At 37.7% G+C, this 24,503-nt stretch overlaps 1 protein-coding gene and 1 non-coding gene across 2 annotated transcripts; both read left to right on the top strand.

Moving 5' to 3' along the window:
• Positions 1-2,467: 2,467 nt before the first annotated feature.
• LOC120274085 (serine/threonine-protein kinase-like protein At3g51990) lies at positions 2,468-4,436 on the top strand. The gene has a single exon (XM_039280836.1). The coding sequence runs from the start codon at positions 2,579-2,581 to the stop codon at positions 3,986-3,988; it is 1,410 nt and encodes a 469-aa protein (XP_039136770.1). The 5' UTR covers positions 2,468-2,578; the 3' UTR covers positions 3,989-4,436.
• A 19,321-nt stretch (positions 4,437-23,757) lies between these two features.
• Positions 23,758-23,864, top strand: LOC120274359. Its single transcript, XR_005540885.1, has one exon. It is a non-coding gene; the product is annotated as a small nucleolar RNA R71 (small nucleolar RNA).
• Positions 23,865-24,503: the final 639 nt, after the last annotated feature.

Genomic DNA, 24,503 nt, shown 5'->3' with positions numbered 1-24,503 from the left:
GCTGGAATCGGGAATCCATACAGGCGTGTGGAATTTCCACATGCTTGTGTGAATTTGTAGAACTTGGTTTTTCAGCGACCTGTGAACTGTAACCTCTATAGTAAATTGCTATAGTGATTTGTTATACTAACCTGTTATAGTACTCAGCTAAAAACAATCCCGAATCCACACTCTTCATCGAGGCAAGATAAACGGGCACACGTCTATGCCGTAGATTGCGCCGCCTCTTCAATAAGGGATAACATTGACGAAGATCTTGCTAATATTGCACAAGTCGGAATACGCAAATGTAACTGCCTTTGTGCCCCTCCAAATCATGTAATTGCTTAAGCACATGGAGGTTGGCACACATTCACGTATCTTCGAGCACAACTTGTGTTTTCACGATTGTTTACTCCAAGATTCCATCAACAAAGTGCAATCGCAATCTACTTTGGCATCCTTCCTCTATATTTGGCTCCACAACCCTACATGCACAAAGTAACACAAATACACATATATTAGGGCTAAAATCTGATAAAAGTAATGCTCATCGTAAGAAAAGAATACTTCGTATTACTAGTACACAAGCACTTATCAGTAATCTTTTAGAAACAAAACAAAGTTCAATTACCTAAAATAAACAAAGACAAAGTTGAGTAGCCTCTCAAAATATTTACTCGATTTTGATCCTCAACACGTTTGTTTACTCCAAAATTCCATCAACAAAGTGCAATCACAATCTACTTTTGCATCCTTCCTCTATATTTAGCTCAACAACCCTACATGCACAAAGTAACACAAATACACATATATTAGCGCTAAAATCTGATAAAAGTAATGCTCATCGTAAGAAAAGAATACTTCGTATTATTAGTACACAAGCACTTATGAGTAATCTTTTAGAAACAGAACAAAGTTCAGTTACCTAAAGGAAACAAAGCAAAGTTGAGTAGCCTCTCAAAATATTTACTCGATTTTGACCCTTAAATGAATGATGTGGCTTTTTTTCGATGATATGAATACCTCCAACAAATTTAATAATGTGTTATCGAGAGTAGAGGTGGGCACGGGCCGGTTAACCGGGCCCACTGGGTCCGGTTCAATGAAAACCGGACCCGAAACCGGCCCATGCTACAATATTTTATTTATAAATTAAATGGATAAACTTTCAAAAATGATGCCACAGATGGGATTCGAACCAATTGATCTATATATCTTTTCTATTTAAATATAAACCATAAATAAATATAAAGAAGCTGCAAATTTTTGTTTTTAAAAAAAATTAATTCCAAACAACAAAAAATTTAAAATAATTTATAATAATTTAAAAAATTTTAAGAAATATCAAAATAATTTCAAAAAGGATAAAATAAGTTACATTTTAATTTGTTTATCTATCAAATTAAATTATTAGCACACCTTTTTAAGTTCGACAAAAATTATATATTAAGTAGTATTCTTATTTTAAATTAAAGTTATCATCAACTTATTTATTTATTATAGTTTAGGTTGTCTCTAGATTTCAATTTGGTTTTTAACTATAGAGTTATTATTGTGCTCATCATGTTGTCATTGAAAAAAAGTTACTAATCAAAATAATATGGTGTTAACCATTATTCAAAGATATTCCTTTTTTACTAATATATTTTTTATAAATTAATATACATAATTTAAAAACAATTTTTTTGTAATTTTTATTTTTTTATTTTTATAAATTGAAACAAAATATTCTAATATATATGTGACAAATAAGAGTGCCCTCTATTTAAGAGAATTTAAGAGTGTGCAGTGTGTAGGGGACTTAGTGCTTTATGAGTCAAAAAGACGATTGACAAAAATAATTATTTTTTTAAAGAAAAAAATATTTATGGAAATTTATTGTTTGATACTTTGATATTTTACGGATTGATTTATATAGTTTTTTAATTTATTATATTGTCTCTTAATTTTTTAAATTTTAAATATATATGTAAAATATTTTGATCCATATCCTACATCTATCTATATATAATTTTCTAACAAATGTCAAAAATAAAGTGTAGCTCAAGTGGTTTGCTTTTGTTGTCCAAGTTTAAGGTCATGGGTTAAAATCCCATGACCAACATGTATTTACTAAAAAATAATAAAAGATAATAATAATTAACAATAATATTAAAAAAAACCCAACCCGGTTAGACCTGGCCCGGCCCGTCGGGTCCAACCCAATTCTGACAGGCTGGTTAACCCGCCGGGTCACAGGTTGGGAAAATCCCAATCCATAACCGGCCCGTCTAAAATACGGGCCGGTTACGTGTCAATGAACTGACCCGCTGGTTCCGGGCAGTGCCAATTTTGGGACGGCCCGCGCCCATCCATGTCTAATCGGGAGGATTGATTTGGATTTTTAGATAATTATATGAAATTAAATTAAAATTGATTGTTGAAATTGATATAAATTAAAGTTGGCCCTAGTGAAAATGAAAAATTTATATATTCTTTGCTTGATTGATATTTCTCCCTTTAACGCCTGCAAATCTCTCTCTCTCTCTCTCTCTCTCTCTCTCTGCCTCCCATTTCATCAAACACCTTGGGAATTATTCCTCATCCCCTCGTCTCAATGGGCTACCTTTCCTGCCGTGCCGAATCCTCCGTCATGACCTGCCGCTCCGTCGCCGCCCTTGCACCCAACCAGCTCCAGAAGCCCAATTCCTCCATCGACCTTGATCATCCCGATGCCGCTCCTCCAATTCGAGTCTTCAGCTACCGCGAGCTTGAGACGGCGACGTCCAGCTTCTCCGACAAGTCCTTGCTTGGCCGTGGTAGCCATGGCACAGTCTACAAAGCCGTGCTCGGCGATGGCCGTCCTGTGGCCGTAAAGCGCCCTTCCCGCCGGCCTGCTCACGCGCAGGCCCGCCGTAACGACGAGGTGGAGAACGAGATCCGGATCCTCTCTCGTCTTCGAAGCCCTCGTCTTGTCAATCTCATCGGCTTCACCGATCCTGAACCCTCGCGGCTCCTGGTTGTGGAGTTCATGCCAAATGGAACCCTGTATGATTTCCTTCACTCTAACCGTCGGCCGCCTGGGTGGGCGCGGCGGTTGAGGCTTGTCCTGCAGACGGCGAAGGCCTTGCTTACGCTCCACAGCGCGCGGCCGCCGGTTATCCACCGCGATGTGAAGGCCGCCAATGTTCTTATTGATCATAGGTTCAACGCTCGGCTTGGGGATTTTGGTCTTGCTCTCCGTGATGACTCCACTGGGCTTTCGTCTTCCTCTGTTCGCTCCACTCCTCCGGCCGGAACGCTTGGGTATCTTGATCCTTGCTACGTTACTCCTGAGAATTTGAGCACGAAAACTGATGTTTTTAGCTTTGGCATTCTTCTTCTAGAGATCATGAGCGGGCGCAAGGCCATAGACGTCGCCTATTCCCCACCATCAGTGGTGGAGTGGGCTGTGCCTTTGTTGAAGAAAGGGAAGGTCTTGGCACTCTATGATCCAAGGATTGAGCCACCGAGGGACACCACTGCAAGGAGGCAGCTTGCATCCCTTGCTGCTAGTTGTGTGAGGTCATCGAAAGAGAGGCGACCATCGATGGAGGAGGTTGTGGAGCGGCTCAAGGTGCTCTGCAAGGCATTGTCTTCAAAATCTTGGAATGGTTTATCTGTTGTTAATCCTTGTTTGATGGTGGAAACTGAGCAGACTGTTTTGAAGTTGAATGTGAAGAACCTTGATTCAAATCTAAATTCTAGTCCAATCTCTAGGTGTGCGAGCCTGGATGAAGACAGTGTGAGGGATGAAGAGGCAGCTATGGAAGGAAAGAAGCTGCATTCTTTGGTGAGGCCAGTTCGTCCTGTGAGAAACGCAAGAAAGGTGTTCTCTGATGGTGGTGCAAAGTCCAGTGTAAACCTTATGGATCTCATGGGTGGCTCTGATGGAGAGGCAATCAATGGTGGGGTGAGAATTGGTGGAAAAGTCAACCATGGATCTATGGTCCGGAGAGCTAGGATTGTTCAGGTTGCTCGTGCTTGAGTTGGTTGGGAGGGAATTGCTTATCACTCAAAATGAATGGAATTGTGAGGGTGGTATCCTTTGTGACGTTTGAGGAATTGAATGAGCTCAGTAATTCACATGCTAATGCTGGTGGTTGGGCATGGAGGCCATTCAAATTTTGCCCAACTGGTCAAAAACCATTCGGTTTGTTATTGTTTGATTATGGTCATTTATTAGATTGACTTCTTTCAAGAGGAAAGAGGCCACTTGAGAGGTTTCTGGTGATGCCTCTTGTTGATGTAGACATCAGAATGACTTCATCTCTATGTGCATGTAAGCAGAGGGCTCTCTCATCCCACGCGGCTGCTATTGTTTTCAGTCAGCATCATATTAAGTCATCAGAAATTATTGTTGTCTTAAATCTATACATATTGATTCTGGCGTTGACTGCTATTAACTATAAATATATTAGTTTAAATTCTATTCATCTTGTGACTTCTGCTGTTTGATATTGGGCAACTACTAGTGTTCCACTAGGTGTCAAGTTTTTCTCAGTTGAATTTATGTTTCACTGCCCATGCATGTCCGAAAATTTATGAACTTGCTCTTTTCTTGTTTTATTGGGGGTGTTTTGTAGAATGAATAGTAAAAGGTGATATTAGCTCTAAATACAAATTTATGATTGATTGATGAATTCTAGTAATTCATCAAACTGAGGAAAAGGCAACTCTGATTCTGAACACCTTGAATCTCTGACTTTTAAATTTTTAACCATTGATGTGATCCATCTTCATTGGCAGCCATGGTTATCATGGTTTTAAAAGATGAAACAGCATGCTTGGCCATTGGGTTTGAGGCAATGTGTTGCAAACTCTCTCAGACCCAATTGGCATCTGGGGGTTCTTGTTCGTTTAATGTCATTTGTGCTTTAGCCAAGGCTTTGTTGCAAGTTGATGTGGATGAGGGAAACGGAGTGATGCTTCCTGTTCGTTGACCATATGAAAATTGTGTGACAACAGAAATAGAGAGATGTGTATGCTTTTTGCCAAACAGCTTAGAGAGTTATATCTTGACCTTTTGGTGGTAAAAGTAGAAGAGGTATCTAGCTGCAGAGATATCTTCTCTCTCTGGCAACATGAATACTAGATGCTGGCCCCTGTACAATTTTACCGTAACTTTAGCAACAATCAATTGGATAGGTGATGCTCTTGGGTAGTGCCTTAGGCAAGGGAGGTGGTTCTAGGGTAGGGGTAGTGTGAGTCTGTGAGAGAATCCATATATGCGTTGGGGTAATGAAATGCATATTTTTGGGGATAGAAGAGCAACAGATGTGAGCTGTGGTAAATTGTGTATTTGCTGGAAGAAGAGCTGAAGGTGGAATAAAGTGATGGTGTCCAAGAAAGATAAATTCCAGCGGCTGTGCTTCATTGGAATGCTTTCTGTTAATTAAGGATTTGTACTGAGCAATAGAGATAGTTGATGCAGACTACAGCCTGATTTCCTTTCATTTTTTCATATTAGTGTGGATAATCTTGTATGGAAAAAGGTACATTGGCCAATAAGCCTATCGGTTATGATGGAGTGTGCCACTCTTGTGTTTCTTGCAAAGGAACTTCTAAATCTGATTTTCCTTCCTGTAAGTAAAGCTTCGATTTTCAAGCAATATTTTTTATTCCTGTTCATATTTTATATGGAATTCCTTAGTGAAAATTTTCCCGTTCTGATTTTTGATTTGTGACTGGGCAGATGGCAATTTGATGAATTAAGTTGCTCCCTCTTGGGAGGTGATCTCTACTGTTGGGTTCTGCAGCCATGTAAGCTAGATGCTTTACTTTTACACACATTGAAATCACTCAATTTCATACTTAATACCCTTGATACTGACAATAAATAGAGAAAAAAAACCTTTTTTGCGTTTTAATTGTTGGCATGAAATTCTTCCTGCATTTGGTAAAGTCTTATTGACGGGATGCCATTAAAAAAATAGGATAAGAACACTGCACAAGAAATGAAATTATTTTTCTTAAAGAGTATATTTTGGTCGCATTTTGTAGTAGTACATCTTGTTATTCCTTGGGAGGTTAAGTACTTAACTGAGTACTTAGAACGCTGTAGAAGCCGCATCATATGAAACACTTTCAGAAATATTTAAATCTGACTACTTACCCTCACTCATGTGCTTCTACTATAATCACATATTGAATTTTTAAATTTTTATGTGTAGGAACTCAGGGTATAAAGGCAATGAAAAGCAATGATGTCTTCTTTGCTTCAGCCGTTTTATGGCCAAATGTTATAGTCCTAGTCAGAAGTGCTATATTTCTTCGAGGAAAAAAGAATGATATGACTATTTCAGTTCTATTATGTGATGTTTAATGCTTTATGTGATGATTAGTTGACAATAACTGCTACAAATTGTGGAAAGTGCATGCTAATGACCTATCTAGCAGGGTTTATTGTGTGCACACACACACACACATTTCAAAATAGCTTGCCTCTCATAAAGTTTATAGTTGGATGTATATTTTTACAAACCATTACTGTCATCACAAAACTTATTCTGTCCTTGTCACTGATATAATTATAATTTCAGGGTGTATCTTTATTTTTCTTGAAGTTTAGATACGGCTTTTAAACAGTTTACAGGTAAACTAAGCTACTTTGCTGTTCATAATCAGAAAGTCATACATAGTATAGGCAAGACATATTGTAACATAATAACCTCTGAAAGTTTAGCTAATTACAAGTAGACCATGATATTGGTGGTAACTTTATGGTTTACGGTGTTAATTTAGGAAAAATATATGGCTCCTAGTAGGTATATGCTCCAAATAACAGTGTTCTAGGTCCTATGGGATACAAGAATAAGTTTCTTGATGCAACAAAAGTTTCAATTTGTTAACTCTTTTATCTGATTTGTGAACCTCTTCTAGCTGGTACACTAAACTTTTACAAAGTTGTGAGCTACGCCTGTATGCCTTTTTTTGTGTATCTGATGATTTTACAAATCTTAGTTTATAGATCGGAAAATTCTGGACCTGTTTGAAATTGGAAGGTATAGTGCTTGGTTGTTGTGATTGGGACCGAAAAGCAACAACATCTTTTTGCACTTAGAGAGGTTACCTAATTCAGAAGTGGGATATGATTGGAAAATAAACATCATAAGTGGAATAATCGCCATCATGCTTCGTGTTGTTTTGAGTTTAGGGTTGCTCCTACCACTGATTTTTGCATCTGTGCTAGTGTTGGATACCTGTAGTACAATTTTTGGGAGGCACTCTCTCGATCACTTTTGTGAGGGAGCTGTTGTTGGTCAGGTACATTGTTTTGCAAATAATGTCTGCTACTCTCCCGGCTGTTCTGCCACTTTGCATGTCCACTTGTTTTATGTTTAGTTTGTAAAATTTTTTAATGGCTATTGTAGCCTTGGTATGTTTTCTTAGTGAATAGTTCAGCTGTAAATTTTCAGTATCACTGCTTTGTATGCTCCTAGATATTACTAGAGCCTTATAGCTGATTAATAGTAACTTTTCAGCTAGTTATTCTTTTATTTCTTTCTGTCCATTGGAAACCTTCTTCTTACAGCTAATTTAAGTATTATTTTATCTGGCATGATATACATAAAAAATATTATAAACCTCATAACACACTCTAATGAGAACGTCTCTGGCTGCTTCTTAAAGGACTTCTCTGATCTCCAAAATGGCCTACATTTTTGCTGTTTCGGCTGGATGCCATTGCTTCACACCTTGACCTAGTATGAATCATAGCATTTAAAATTTCAGGTATGCACATATTCTGTAGCAATGCACTTTTATCTCATTGTGCCCATAATATGCTGTCTAGCTGAAACAGCTCTCACATGCTTGTTTACTTGTGCCTGTTATGTGTTGATGCACTTTAATCGACATCAAGCATTTCCACTGACACATAAGGGCAGTCATCAGAATATTTTTCTATCAAGCATTTCCACTGACACATATTGGCAAGTAAACTTCATACATTAGCATAGATCAATATTTACATTGATGATTTGGACCGGAGAGTATTTACTATTTACAGTAGGCAATGAATTGGATAATTCAGGCCAGAATTAAATTGTTGGGACAACCTGTTATTTCTATTCTCAGATAGTGTTGCAAAGGCTCTGTAGTTGAATCAGGGCATGCGGGGCACCTGAAAAGGACAACTCTTAAAATGGAATCTGTTCCAAACAGATCTGACATAACAGAGGAAGCATCTTTTAAAATGAAAGTTGCAGACATACATGTCTGCCTCTTTTGTGATTGTTAACCACTTTTTTGGTTCCTGCACCTTGGGTTTCCTTTAACAATAAAGATTTGTTATGTTTCTTTTGTAATTTGTGAAGTGGTCTCTTATTGATTTTTTGTTCCAATTGATATAAATCTCAATGTCATTTTCTTGCTCTTGATCTGTCCTTTCTAGTTTTTCTTTTCCTTTGTTAATGTTCTGGCTTAATTGATGCAAAGTAGAAGGAAAAATAAAAATAAAAATTTAGTGTACAAAAGGATGAAACGAAAGAAAATTGTATAGAAGAAAACATGTGATAGAAGTGCACTCGGCTGAAATTAAAACTCTTGACTGATATTTATGTCAACCTAGTGACAATGAAAATCAGATAAATCAATCACTTTGCGTCCATGAAACTCTAGGAAGAAAAGTTTATTGGAAGCTTCTGGTTTACCTTGGTTGCCGATGATGAAGGGTGAGTGTGATCAGATGACAATGCTTTGAACAATGCTTTCTCTGGTGTGACGTTGATTTTGAATCTCTAGATTTCTCAAAAACTGCAGAAATGAGTCTTGTTCAAGCCATCTATGCTAGAGACAAATGGTTAGTACTTGGATCACAAAAATATTTAGTTGATTGGCTTTATCTTTCTATTTAATCAAACCATGTTCCCATTCTATTGAGTGTAGCCGAATTAATGTTTGACATAGGTAAAGAGTCTTTCAGAATGGGCTAACAAATAATAGCAATACTCAGACATTGATTGAAGCTGGCTTGCAGAGGTAAAGAATGAATTTTCTTATCACTGTGTATGAATGAAATTACTGCCACATTTCTCAAATAGCAAGTGCTTCAAAGTTATGTTTATTCTTTATCTTGATTGTGACCTTGTTAGTGTCTCTTCCACCATGAAAATTCACCTCAGAACAATCAAGCGGCTTGAATAAATTTGATTTAGACTTACTGATGATGTACAAGTTCCATGATAGAAATATGTTGAAGCTGCTGATTAAATGCATCCTTGAGAGGCTCCAATATATAGTTCTTGAAAGCCAAGAGATGGATCAGTTTGCACAGTCGGTCAAAGTGCAGGACAATTTGGTAAAGTGTTAAATGAATTGTTTTAAGATATAAAAATTAAATGGATAATTCGCTACTTTCATCGTTAATGTCACGTCATTTATGTCCTTGCAGAAATCTCCATGGTTTTCCTGGCTAGAGCTTTCCATAAATTAGCCTTAACAAATGGCGCAATGCATTTAACTTTACTGTTGAACAATTTTGTTTTTCCATATTTTCTCAGACTTCATGTCATGACTTTAACATGCCATTCAAACTCCCTTAACACATGAAGAAGGTGGAAATATCATTGTCATGTTCCTTTGCCGTTCCGGGAATTGTTGAAATATCGAAACTGACAACATAGCCAATTCATTAATTTCTGATGTAGTAATGACAAGGAAATTACATTAAGATTTCTAAGGAGATAGGTACGGATGTGAAATTAGAGAAAAACTAGAAAAACTTACAAAATTGATTGGAGGACGATAAGAAAAAGAAAATAAAAGATCATCTCTTTGTTTCCAGTTGTTCTTTACCTCTAATGTTACATTAATTCATTTACATGGAGCATAGGTGCCATTCGGTTCACGGCAGCTGTAGGGAGATATTATGATAATAAAGAAGAGAAATATTATAGTTTTGAAAATATTATTATTACATTTGGTTAAAAACTTATATTACTAGGAACTGTTCATATTGTTTAGTTGGTCATAATAATCAATTTTGCAACGTGCGAAATTCCCAAAATATCCTTCAATCTTATTAAAGGTTTACTAATCATACATATATATGTATATATATATTAATTGATAAAATAAAACTTTTTTAATCTATTTAAAATAAAAAAATCAAAAACCACAAGAAGGGGAAACGGGAAGATAAATTTATTTCTCATATTTTACATTTTAATCATTAATTTTTTTTAAAAAAAAGAAGGATATATTTGTTTAGAAAATATTTTGTATATTGCCACAATTTGGTAATTTAATATAGCCATTTGTTTTGATGGTATTGTGTTTATCAATTTTTTATAATATTTTATTAAATTTCTAGTAATATTGTATTATTAAAGTTCTAAATGCGGTAATCTAACAAATTAGTATGTAATGCAAGGTTTACACTACCGTCAATGAGACGGCCTATAGTGATCGTACTAAGAATTGATAATGATAAAATTGAAATATTTCAGTGATTACTTGCTGTTCACTGTTCAATGGAGATAATCAATGATATAATGACAACCTAGTTGTTAAATCAAAAGTAGCATATAATTAATGAATAATTTGCCGTTAAACTTAGGGGATCAATAGGACTTAGTCGAAGACTTTGACCCATGGGCCGTTAAACTTAGGGGATCAATATTTATAATCACATGCATTTGATTGCAATTTGATCATTTGATTATTTATTTATTACTTTTTTCAGTTTTAAATTTCATACAAGGTTAATATTTAGCTTTAAATATATGACAAATGCTTGGCACATCAACAGACATTAATTTAAAAAAGCTAAACAAGTCAATTTATCAGGTCCAATGACAAAATAATGATTTAAGTTTTAGAGGACAGCCATACTTTCAATTTTTATATATAAATTATATGTAATATGTAATTATGGTATTTTTAATGAAAAACTCATAATTTTTGTATTACAAATTGAATGAATAATCTCCTTTGTTTAGGACAAGAAAAAACATATTTTATTATGTTAAATTTACTAAGTTTCCTTGTTTCTACCGATTTTATTTTTTTTAAAATTTCATTTTTTAAATATTTACCTAAATGTGTATTTTTATAAATATTTAGCAAAATATGTGGTACTTTTTCAATTTTTTTTTTTAATTTTACTATAACCATCCGATGTTATGATGGTCAAATTTGTGCTTGTTTAAAATATTATTCATTTTTTACTATGTTTCTTTTTTAACAGCTCCAAATAAAAAAAAATATATCATTTTCAATTTAGCCATGACAAACAATACTTACTAGAACACATATCATACTCAAAATGGATGAAAAGGATTATATATATTATAAAAAGATTATGACAATCACATATTACGAACGACTACTTGGACTATATGCATTAAGACAATTCCAATGGCTATGACCTTCATTCTGACATAAACCATAACACTTATGTTGACCAACTTCTTTTATATCCATTTCATTATGAATTCTTGTAGATTTGGGACACCCTTTCAAAAGTCTTTGTATTGTAATGTCAGGACATAGACATGGACCACTGTACGGGTTCAGTACCCCACATTGGGCACTACTTCAAACTCTTCACAGTATACATTAAAAATAGCTTCAAGCTTGTAAACATTATCCACGGATTCCTTCCAATGTAGATGGAGAAAAGCACACGCCACAATAACATGGTGGCAAGGTAAATAAAGTGTTTGAAACTCACCACAATCGCACCATCAGACCCTTAGATCAATGCGGTAACTACTACCTACACAACCATGTTGTGTAAAATTTAGATAGGGTTGTGAGAAAAATTTAAATTAAAAAATTGATAAAGATTTAAACATAAAAATATTATATAAAAAACTATTGTAAAATTTAAATAGGGTTGTGAGAAAGAATTTTAATTAAAAAATTTACAAGGACTTAAATGTAAAATATTATATGAAAACCCCATTATAAAATTTAATAAGGGTTGTGAGAAAAATTTAAATTAGGAAATTTATAAGGACTTAAAAGTAAAAATATTATATAAAAAAACATATTATAACATTTTTAAAAAGAGCGATACTATACTTTTCCGAATGACGTGGCCATCCACATCATCATCCACGTCATTATTATTTTTATATAAACATCAATTTAAATTTTAAAAATCCTTAAATTCTTAAAATAAAAAAAAATTATAAAACCATATCTAAAACCTTAAACCTAAATAGTATATTCCCTAAACCTTAAACAATAAATCACAAACCCTCTACTGGGATTTGTGATTTACATTTTAGTATTTAGGGAAGGAGTTTTCGGTTTATTAGTTATGATTAAAAGTTTAAATTTAAGATTTTAATAATAAAAAAAATTAAATTTTGTTTAAAAAAAAGAGAGAAAGAAAGAATAATGTGGATACTGACTTAAATACCAACTTGGCATCCGCATCATTTGGGAAGGAATCTATTCGATAAAAATATACTCTTTAAAAAAACTGAAAAGTACCTTATGCAAAAGGTTTTTTTTTTTTTGTGTATTTGGTAAATATTTATAAAAATGTACATTTAGGTAAATATTTTTAAAAAATATAATATTAAAAAAAGGCGACATATGTGAACTATGAAAGAAATTAGCTAGTTAAGACATTATTTCTCCGCTCAATTTTTTAATGTAATTACATACTAAAATATCTCTAATCTATATGTCTATATGACTTTTAGCATAACCAAATTTTTATATATTAAGGTGGTATTTAGTTCGAGGTAATGTGCAAACATTACCGAAAATCTGGTGGTAATCTGTTCAGATTACCATGTTTGGTAACTGTAGCAGTGATAATGTTGATGGTAACGTAAGATTACCAATAGTGAAATATTACCAAGTAAGGTGGTAATCACATTACCACCAGAACAGGTGTCCATCCAGATTACCAGGTTGGTGGTAATCTGCAATATATTTTTTTCCATTTATACCCCCATTAATGTAATTCCTTATCAAACCCTAGGGTTTTTCTTCTCTTTCATTTGCCGCCACCATCAACCCATCGACCGACACCATCCGCATCTCCGCGCCGCCGTCCCGCCGCTTCGCCATCCCACCTCACCTCCGTGCCATAGCGCCGGCGTGCCGCTTCTCCGTTGGGCAGTGATAAGTGCTTGAGTAGACATATTTTTATATATGTTTTACATGCATTGAGCATCATTTTTACCATGGTTTATGTCTCATATTATGTATCTGGTATTCTTTTATGCATATAGGTTGTGAATGCCTTGAAGAGTAAAAAGGAAGCAAAGATAGGCTATAAAGACACAATGTTGGGAGTTCTTGTTCAATTCAAGGACCAAGACACGAGAGGAGTTCATAAACGTGGAGATGTGTGCCAACTTCCAAGAAGATTCAAGTCAATTCACTAGTTAGAAGGGCACAAAGGCAGCCACATCTTCATGTTCCTTCTCTTTGTGAAGACTGTAAGACCTCTTAAAGATACATCGATGAAGAAAAATTTTATAGCCTACCACATGGACGTGTGCCTGGACATGTGACCTCAAGAGAAGAGTGTTTGGACCTCGTTTTGTGAAAAGTACTATAGCAAAACATTGCAGTAATTTTACCGTAGCAGCATTGTAGCAAAATTACTATTCAAGCGCCCGCGTGGAAAATCCACATGGGGGCGTGGGGGGCACGTGACAGACGCGGTCGAAGGCCTATAAATAGCCGTTTTGCCCTATTCTTTCTCATCTTTTGTGTGGCCCTTGAGGGGTGAGACGGTTAGGGTTTAGAGAGGAGGTCTTTGCGGCTTTGGAGGCGCTTCTTCACCAACTTTGATCGATTCCTCCTCCGTCATAGCATCAAGGAAGCCACCGATGAACCTAGCTTCGGAGTGGGTCCTTCAAGACGTCAAAGCTCTCCATCAAGGCCATCAGTTCATATATAAGTGGGTTTATTTCTATGGTTTTAATGTACTTTCATTCATTGATGGTGTGTTTTGTATGTTGCTCCATGGAGAACTAAAACCCTAGAGGGTATTTGGGCTTGTGAACCCTAGGATTCTCATCTTTTGTGGATTTGCTTAGTGTTTCTATTTAATCCGAGTTTGATTAAGTTTTAATCTTGATTGTCTAATGCTTGCTTGCCTTATTGATCTTTTGGTTATTTGGTTTGCTTGATTTGTTACCTTGGTGAGGGAGAGGTCTCCATTAGGGTTAGAATCTCAAGATTGAAGAGGGTTGAGAGGGTGAGTCATGAGATAGTGAGCATCCCCTTTTCCCTCTGATTGGTGTATTCTATCTCCGTTCCCTAAGCTCTATGCAACCATATTTGGTGTGAGGCGTGAGATTGAGAGATTTCTCAGCCGGGACCTTGTAGGGGGTTAGGATCCTTCGCCGGGAATTAGGGTTGGATCAATCTTTAGGAATCAGATACACCTCTTGGAATCCCCAGAGTGCTTTGCGGTCATATGTGGTGTGAGGTGTTGAGATTGAGCGATTTCTCCACCGGGACCTCGTAGGGGACTAGTATCGGTGATCGAGAGGCCGAATCTGATTATATTTGGATTTCCACGACTTAACTTACTCTTCATAGAAACACTTTGCTCATTCGGTACCTAATACCTGAATCCTAGGGGGAGCATTGCCCGAATACCCCACTTTTACTGATTGAGATCTCCCTCCATTTCACCCTTGCATATTCGTTTCCGGTATTCATTTCTTCGCACATTAGATCACCACACCTTTTCATTTATCATTAGTTGGAAAGCAGAGAAGAAGTTAGTACTAGTAGCCCTGTTCCCTGTGGATTCAACTACCTGACTCACCGGGTATTTTATTACTTCGACACCCGTGCACTTGCGGTTCACAAGCATATTCGGGCGTGTCAGGCAGCCTCTCCATCCTGCCGCCACATCGCCGCTCCACCGTGCGCCTCATCTCCTTGCTGCTGTATCGCCGCTCCGCCGTGCTCATCTCCTTGCTGCTGCATCACCGCTCTGCCTTGGCGCCTCACCTTCGTGCTACCACATCACCCTACCGCCTTGCCGCCGGTATTCTTTTAATTTCTATTTTTGGTTCATATTATGATCTCTTGGGTGTTTTAATTAGTGTTGTTTGAGAAATGAAGGGATGTAAATTTCTTGATGCCTTTGAGAAATTAGTGTTGTTTGGGCTGTCGATATTTTCATTTTCTTTTTTCCTTTTTGTGACTTCTGATGGTCTTTGAGATTGTTTGAAATTTAATGAATTATGGTTCTTATAATTATGTCCAGAATTATGGTTCTTATATTGATTAGTACTTGTTATTCTTTTTCTGAAAAAGAAGGGATTTTGGAGCTTTTTCTTCATTTGAATTGGAGTTTGATTAATTCCTCTGTTATACATGTGAATTGGAGATTGATTGATTTTGGTGCTTGTTATAATTCTGATGGTCTGATATTGATTGGTGCTTGTTATTCTTTTTTCTGAAAAAAGGGATTTTGGAGCTTTTTCTTCATTTGAATTGGAGATTGATTGATTCCTTTGTTATACATGTGAACGTTTTTCTTTCTTAAGATTTCGCATTTGCTAAGGAATCACTGTTTTTTTCCTTTTATATTTTTTTGGTTTTTTCATGATTATATGTATGAAATTATGATTTTTTTCTCTGTAGGATGCTTATGGATCTACTGTACTCGCGAGTTGAAAATCATTTTTTTTTTGTTAGATTAGATGTGGTGTGAGTTTTTCCACTCATTGTTGCTTTCTGGATTTGGCTATCATTAGGCGTTTGTCTTCTTTAATTCTTTTATGGAGGTTTTGGGTTAATGATATTTGTTCTTATATGAACCTTTTTTTGATGGTTATGAGGTTTATTATCACTTAACTAACTCATCTCAAAGATTGCCCACTTAATAATTTTAATACTGGTATTTTTGCAAAGAAGTTGTTTATGATTGTAAACAACCCCTTCAGATGAACCTTTTTTTTAATATATACTGGCTTTGTGTTATTATGTATTCAATTGTGACAATATTATCTTGGTAGATATATGAGTGTTTAGATTAACTTTGTATGCAGGGGTATTTTGGTAATTTATTGTATTACATTAAATTTGCTCAAAATTGTAAGTTGTATACTGTTGTATTTAGGCTACTTCAACAAAAGAATGGTTGAGATTATATATCTTTGGATTAACTTATAAATACAAAATTATTTTTAAAAGAATGGCAAAAGAATGATCAATTTACTCAAAATTTTAATAGAAAGGTATTTTTAAAAAATGTGAAAAAATAATTTTTTATATTATCATTTAATTAAATAATTAATTAATTATCTAATCTTTTTAATTTAAAATTTTCAAAATTTCGTATGTAAGGGTATTTTTGTAATTTTGATGTATTACTGAGGTGATTACCATGACCAACCAAACATGGTAATGACAGATTACCAGTAATATAAAGTTCTTAACCAAACATAGTAATCCTACATTACCACAACATTCTCGGTCATATAACATTCTCAACTTTATTACCACAGTAATCTCATTCCTGTGGTAATATATCATTACCGCGAACCAAATGCCCCCCTAAGTATCATAACCAAATGTCTTTCATCTGAATTGTAATTTTGTTATTTGCACAAAGTCACATAACTCACTTAAAATTCGACAATTTAAATCACCAAAATAGGGAGAGATTAAATTAAACCTAGATTAGAAATCAGTAGTTGTAGATTAAGATAAACATAATAAAACATTAATTTCATTGGCTTAAATTTTATGAAGGAAACCTAAAACAGCCTCCCAAATCAGCGATCTAAAACCAAAGACTAATAAAAGTTTGATTATATCTTATCCAAAAGGATTAACAAGCTTACTACACATAAAATTTTCCCTTCTTTTTTAACTTGGAACTATAGCATGAAAAAGAAGGCAAAAAACAGGTTAAAATAAACAATTGGATTATGAAGCTATCCGAAACCATGGAATTATTTCAAAGAGGCCAACCTTGGTCTAGGCACTTTGTTTCCATACAGGGTCACAAGTTTGAATCACACTCATCCACAGAGAGCAGAGGTCCACTATACAGGAGCGGTGAGGTCCTTTGTATATAGAGCATCGAAAAGAGTCCGGTATGGGAGTGAGCTTGTAACTCAATTCTTTGTATCACTTATTGAGGTTGCATGACTAGATGATCAATTCTCAGTTGTGTAAACATCTCTAATTATTGGGCTCGTCACATTTGTCAAAATAAATATATTAATAAATAAAGCAAAAAAAATTATATATATAACATAAAAGTAATTCAACTCTAATTAGTCAATCACTAGATGGTTTAGTGATAAGTCATTTGAATGGAGGGTGAGTGGTGTGGGGTCTAATCCCCCGTGCCGCTGTCCTGACAAATACTATACAATAGTGTAGGAATATTGTAGAAAACTGTAGAAGTACTGTTTACTCACTATTTACTGGTTCCCTTTGGGAGGAGTTGTATTCTATACCCCTCTAGGGTTTCAAGGCAGGGAGATGTACCATTGTATTGTTGTGTCCCTGATATGTCATCTTGGAAGCACATAACAGGGCATCATTAGCATGTGTGTTAACCTGTCTCACATGGTAAGTTCTTAGGGGGTTGTTAAGCTACTGTAGCTAGTGCATCACTATACTTATTTTTTTTTTGACAATCACCTCTGTGGTAGCTCTTGTCGCTTGTATAATAATAATAAAAATACTAATTGGTGAGTGTCTCTTAGCTTTCCCAATGCATGAATTCAAAGCTGCTGCATTGAGTTGAAAACTTGATCCACAAAAGAATGTAAAAACATGTGTTTATAGATGTATAAAAGAAATGATATAAATGCACAGTTTATCGCAATAGTGCGCCGCTAATTTGAGCCTCTCCAATCCCTAGCCGACGGCCTCCCAAAAGATGGAGAAAAGTTGGAGAGAAGTATGAAAGATGGCCCCCAAAATCGGGCTGAATCACAGCATAAATAAGGCTGGAATCGGGCATCCACACGGGCCTGTGGATTTCTCACACGCCCTATGGAATTTTGACATGCCAGTGTGGATTCTATGGAATCCCAATTTTCGGTCGGCTGTGAACAGTAACTGCTACAGTGTACTTCTTCAGTGATTTGCTGTGCTACCTGCTATGAAAAATCATGCAAGTGTGTGTAAATTCACTCAATTCACTCAATTCTCTAGCTATGAAAAATCAATGCTCTAGCTAAAAACTTGAAAAAAAAAATGACAACAAACCGGAAATCATGCAAGTGTGTGTAAATTCACTCAATTCAACGCAAAGTATACTCCTCAAAGTTCTAAGTATAAGGGATTTATTTATCTACAAGACATAATAAACAAAAAGACGGTAGTAGCTTCACACGTCCTCTAAGATAGCCCTTTCCGAAGTGACCGCTAAGGTGGCTTTCACATTTCGAGATGGTAGCTCTTTCTACCGGGGTGGTGGCTTTCACTCATCCCATGAGATAGCTCTTTCTCTCATTAGGGCATAACTAGTATCCGACTTATGAGAATAGCCTCATACTTCATAGGTGGTAGGTCTTTTCACCCAAAATGCACAACTAAATAATATATCCTTTTTTTAACAAGAAAACACCAGAAACAAAACTACTTAGTCCCTTAAATACTGAACTTGAGTTTCCAAAAGAGTTTCATGAGCGAGTGGTGCAACAAGTGTCATTCGGGCAAAAATTCCTATAAATTCAAGAAAAAACTAGAGCATGAGAATATTCAATGTTAAAAATTCTCCTAAACTCAAGAATACAATCATTACAACTAAGGTGACCGCCATTGGCTACGTGAGCATGTATGCCAATCAAAACTTTTGTAAAGGACATGTGTAAAGTGAACTCCCCCCATACTTAAGATGTACATTGCCCTCAATGTACACATGTAAGCACAATAGAAAATATAGCAATGAAGCAAATATGTGGGTGTGGCAATTGAAACAATACTCCCCTGACTCCTAGTGTTGCATTTGATGGAGCTAAATTGTGGGAGTGAAGTTCCAACGGGTTGTGAAGCACACACGGCCAAGTGTAAAACACATTGACTGTATCCATGACTAGTTCTCAATTCCCATACTGACAAGACCATCTGCATACATACACAAGGGGGTTCAGTGAAGCTTAATAAACAAAAACCAAATAAACTCGAGTATATAAAAGATAGAGCAATGGAATACAACTCGAGACAAAATAAAAGATAAACTCAGAAGGAGAATCCTTTTTTAGTGTACAAGTCCAAAATATAGTGCAAACGATAAAATACGAGAAATAAAAGAAATAAAAGAAAAGACGCCTCAAGCGTCGGTGTCATCTAGTGTCTGCTCTGCTGGTGCTGCTGGTGCTGCTGTCGGTAAATCTGGTGATGGTGATGCTGGAGGAGCCGGAGGGGTCCTCGGTCTCATAATGAAAGGTGAGGACGTGTCGCGCTCGAGTAATTGCTGTAAGGCGCCATCACCTCTATGTGCTGCGTAGCCTGCGTCGCGTGAACCTCAGCGATCTCTGTCCGTAGCACCCCTACCTCACTCTCGAGCATCTCAAAACGATCATGAGCTCGAGAGGGAGAGAACATACGTACTGGGGGTGGCTCATGTGCCGCAGGAGGTACCTCGGTCTCCATTGCAGTGGACTGAGGCTCTGGGATAGGCTGAGAACCCTCGGCATCGTATCTCATCCCTCTACTACCTCTGGAGCAGGTGTAGCCAATATACACACCCTAGGGCTGTACCTGAGCACCAATCCTATCAATCTCAGTGTCTCTATACTCAGAGGGATAGGTACACTCGCCTTCTCGGTACCTCGAATCATTTCCAATAGACCCATCCCCGATGAGTCTAGTGATGTATGGGCCTGAGAAAAGCGCTCCTGCCCTAGTGTATTGCCCCTAATGCCTCAGGTACTCTGCTACAATGTGTCGAAGATGAATCGGTGTGCTCTGAACCATAGAATAGAGGTACAGAGCTCTTGCCGGCTCTGGACGCTGGTACTGTCACCACGGCCGTTCACCAACTTGCTCATACTGGCCTTGACCGCATAACACTCCATACGCTTTCTGCGGGGTCAAGGAGCTAGGATAATCTGTTGGTAACTGAGTGCACTCCTCAGTATCCGTGAATCCCTCCTCATATAGTCCCAACAGGATCAAAAAATGTGTCACACTCATGTTGTAGTGATGTCCAAATTCTCTAAACTATATAGCATCGACACTATCGAATCTAGCATAAGAATGATCGAACTCGAATGATGACGGCACCTCGAATGTAAGAACACGGATGGCAGGCTCTCTAATCGACAGTAACTGTCGCCAACCTCACACTGAGACGAGATCCTCTACCTCATCTGCCAATTCATCTCCCTGTTGTATGTCTTGTAATACGCTCGTATTTAGGAAGCGAGACTGTTCGAACCTAATCTTCGACAACCTCTCAAATCGGACTTGGTGCTCGGGGACAGCGAATCCCATATTCTCTGGCTTAGGGGATGGCTCACACGGGCGCTTATCAGCTTGCTTCTTCAATCGGGGTGCCATATCTGCAAAAATTGAAGAAAAATCGATCAAAGAAACTCACAAAGTAACGCTGCAGAAATCCACACGATATTGTGGAAATTCCACACACCCGTGTGGATCCACGGGGCATGAAAACCTCAAGGCCGCATGCTAAATTTCAAACAATACATCTTAAAAAAGTTTCTAATTCTTTCTAAACAAACAATTGCCATCTAATTGTAGAAACGAAGCAACATTCACTATTCTAATTAATTAAAATTAGATATGACAAAGAAAAGAGAGAATTAAAGGTTACCGATGAAATGAAGTTAAAACTTTGAATTCGGCCAGATTACTCAAGTAAACTTCTCTAAATCAATGGTGTGAGGTCGAGAAAGGGGTTAGGAGTGTTCTCTGAGTGATTGGGAGTGTGAGAATGAAGAAGAACGAAGGATTTTAAAGAAAACCCACGGCTCTTACGTTTCTATACATTCACACGGGCGTGTGGAAATTACCCACGCCCGTGTGACTCCACAAGAGAGACCCACAGGGGCAGACACGCGCCCCTGTATGCTCTCGGGATAACACTCAATGCTTCTGAATGAAACCACACGGGCGTATGGAAATTCCACACGTCCATGTGCCCAACCCACATGGGCAGACGCACGCCCCTGTGGCTCCTCTATCTGACCCGAGAAATTCTTCTAAGTGTTTCACACGCCCGTGCGGAAATTCCCCACGGGCGTGGACATTCACAGGACCGTTCACAGGGGTACCCACATGTACCTGTGTATTCTCGGGATGGAGGAGAGCTCTTCTATAGAAATGCACATGGGCGTGTCCACGCCCGTGTGGTTATCACAGGGTCATCCACAGGGCGAGTCCATACCCCTGTGCCTTCTCGGGAAAAATCTCTAAGTCTCTGCAGGGAGACACACGGCCGTGCGAAAATTACCCACGGGCATGTGATCGTCACAAGGTCATTCATAGGGATGAGTCCACGTCCCTGTGTCCTCTCGGGATAAACTATCGCGATAAACACAAAGGCGTGTGGAAATTCCACACGGCTCTGTGTTTTCTCTAGATGACTTAAAAAAATCTGCAGGCTCTATAGAAATTTCCTGAACATGTAAATACACTTACAGCCTGTCTCTATAATGCAAAATATACCAGAGAAACATGCACAACATGCTCAAACGACCAAAAACTTTGCCAAACACATTTAAGTACATAACAACACCAAATAAACCACAAGAAAATTCTAGCAATAGCATCTACAGATCAAGACACCAACACTTAAAGCCTTATTCATGCAAACACTAAACTAAACAATAGAAAATAGTAAAGACTTGGGTTGCCTCCCAAGAAGCGCTTGTTTTACATTACTTACCTTGATGTACCTTGTCTTAACTCACGGGGGCTTATAGATGAAGGTTTCCCTCTTACCCATGATATGGAAACATGATGAACATAGTCTTCTGAATGTAGAGGTAGAGTTGTCGAGCTTGTTACCACTTGATGGATCGTTGCCCCCATTCCATTCTTGCGCATCCCTAACAGCCTTGGGTCATTTCTTGTGGTGTCTCCTTGCCCACTTCATATTCTAGAGCATCTTCTTCACGATCCCTGGAGTAGATGGTACCTTCTCCTCTAGACCAAGCATCATCACCTCTTCGTTCTCTACTTCTTGGTCAAGCAACCCCTTGTACGGGTTTGGATTCATCATTTCCTGCACATATTCATCGATTAGTTCATCGATAGTATCAAGAAAATACAAAGTATCATCAAAGTTAAGAGAATGTTACATGGCTTCGGCAAGGCGGTATGTAAGCTTGTCATCTCCAACCCTCAGTGTTAACTACCCGTCGTCCATGTCGATAAGTACCTTGGAAGTGCGTAAAAATGGCCTCCCAAATATCAAAGGAATGTCTACATCCTCATCGACATCCAACACTATAAAGTCTATAGGAAATATGTACTTGTCCACCTTAACAAGCACGTCTTCAATGATGCCCCTCAGATGTCTCACCATTCGATCCGCCAATTGTAATGTCATCTGAGTAGGCCTAGGCTCTCCCAAGCCTAGCTTCCGAAAGAAAGAGTATGGCATGACGTTAATACTGGCCCTTGAATCCGCCAATGCCATCTCTTCACCCAAATTGCTAATGTTGCACGGAATGGCAAAGCTTTAGGGGTCTTTCCTCTTGTTCGGCATATTCTTTTGCAACACCGCCGAACAAGAGGCATCTAAGATCACCGACGCACTCTTCTCTAACTTCCTCTTGTTGGTCAAAAGGTCCTTCAAGAATTTTCATACCGAGGCATTTGAGACAACGACTCCACAAAAGGAATGTTAATATGTAATTGTTTGAATAGACTCAAGAACTTCTTGTATTGCTCATCATTTTGGTCGTTCTTCAATCTTGAAGGATAAGGGATTCTTAGCTTGTAAGGTAGGGGTGCCACCTCTTTCTCTTTGTTATCTCTCTCCTCAACTTCCACGCCATGTTTGTTTTAACATTAGTCTTCTTACTTGGGAGCCTATCCTCGACCTCACGACCAGTTCTAAAAGTGATCGCCTTCACATGTTCTCTTGGGTTAGTCTCAGTGTTACTCAGCAAGCTTCCTTGTGGTCTCTCAGATAGAGACTTCGTAATTTGCCCTACTTGATTTTCTAAATTATGCAATGAAGAGGTGTGGTTGCGAAGTGTAACCTTGACCGATTGAAATCGTGTATCTGATGATTGCACAAATCTAGTCAAGGCTTTCTCTAAGTCAGTCATTCGGGTTTCCAAGCCTGAAACTCGGTTCTCCATGTTCGGGGCTTGTTGTTGGAAACCCGGTGGTCCTCTGGACTTTTGTTGCCCTTGGTTGTTCTAGGAAAAATTTTGGTGGTTCCTCTAACCCGGATTGTAAGTGTTGCTATAAGCATTGCCTTGGTTTCTAATTGCATTACACACAATGTCAACTTGCTCAACGGAGGATGTAACGCCAACGGCTATCAGGCAATCAGACGAGGCATGTCCCCCTTTACATCCATCACAATTCATTACGCCCGGTAATCTAGGAGAAGTTAGAGTGTTTAACTTCTTACTCAATGCCTCCACTTGGGCCGCCAACGATGTAACCGCATCAATCTCATGAATGCCGGCCACTTTCATCTTCTTCCTAGCATTCCATTGGTAGCTATTCAAACCCATTTCTTCAATTGATTGTCGGGCTTCTCCGGGGGTCTTTCTACCTAAGGTACCTCATGTTGCTGCATCAAGCAACTGTCTTGTACTTGGGTTCAAACCATTGTAAAAAGTCTGAATGATCATCCACTTTGGAAACTCATGTTGAGGACATTTTTGCAGGAGTTCCTTGAACCTTTCCCATGTCTCAAATAGAGACTCCAATTCCATTTGCACAAAGGAAGAAATCTTATTCCTAAGCTTAGTAAATTTTCAGGGAGGGATATATCGGGCAAGGAAAGCTTCCACCATCCCCTCCCATGTAGTGATTGATGCTATAGGTAATGAGTGTAGCCACTGCTTCGCTCTCCCTTTCAAGGAAAATGGGAAGGCCCTCAATCTGATAGCATCATCCGTAACTCCATTGATCTTGAACATGTCGCACACCTCCAAAAAGTTCTCTATGTGGTTGTTTGGATCCTCATCTGCCAAACCATTAAGCTGTACTGACTACTGTATCATCTGGATGAATGCTGGCTTTAGCCCAAAATTTTGAGCTGTAATCAGGGCCCGCACAATGCTAGATTGTGTGCCCAAAATTAAGGGTCTGGCATAATTGGAAAGGGTTCTCTGTTGCTCATTCTATTCTGCCATGTTTTCTGATCCTTCACCTTCAACCTCAGCTAGATTTGACGGTTCTTGCACAGGTTCTTTTCCCTTTTTCTGAGTGTACGTTCAAGTCTAGGATCTCCTTCAACAATTATCGAGGGGTTCCCTCGGGTCATAACCTAGAGCAGTACCAAAAAAAAAGAAGAAAACAAAATCAGATTGATGATAGAATAAGAAGATATGGAATAGAATGAATGACGAATAGCTAAGATAAGAAAGTACAAAGTATCTCTA

Source organism: Dioscorea cayenensis, chromosome 12 (assembly GCF_009730915.1).
Source record: "Dioscorea cayenensis subsp. rotundata cultivar TDr96_F1 chromosome 12, TDr96_F1_v2_PseudoChromosome.rev07_lg8_w22 25.fasta, whole genome shotgun sequence".
Lineage (NCBI taxonomy): Eukaryota > Viridiplantae > Streptophyta > Magnoliopsida > Dioscoreales > Dioscoreaceae > Dioscorea > Dioscorea cayenensis.
The sequence above is the reverse complement of the archived record's forward strand: the minus strand, read 5'-3'. Positions and strand labels throughout refer to the sequence as shown.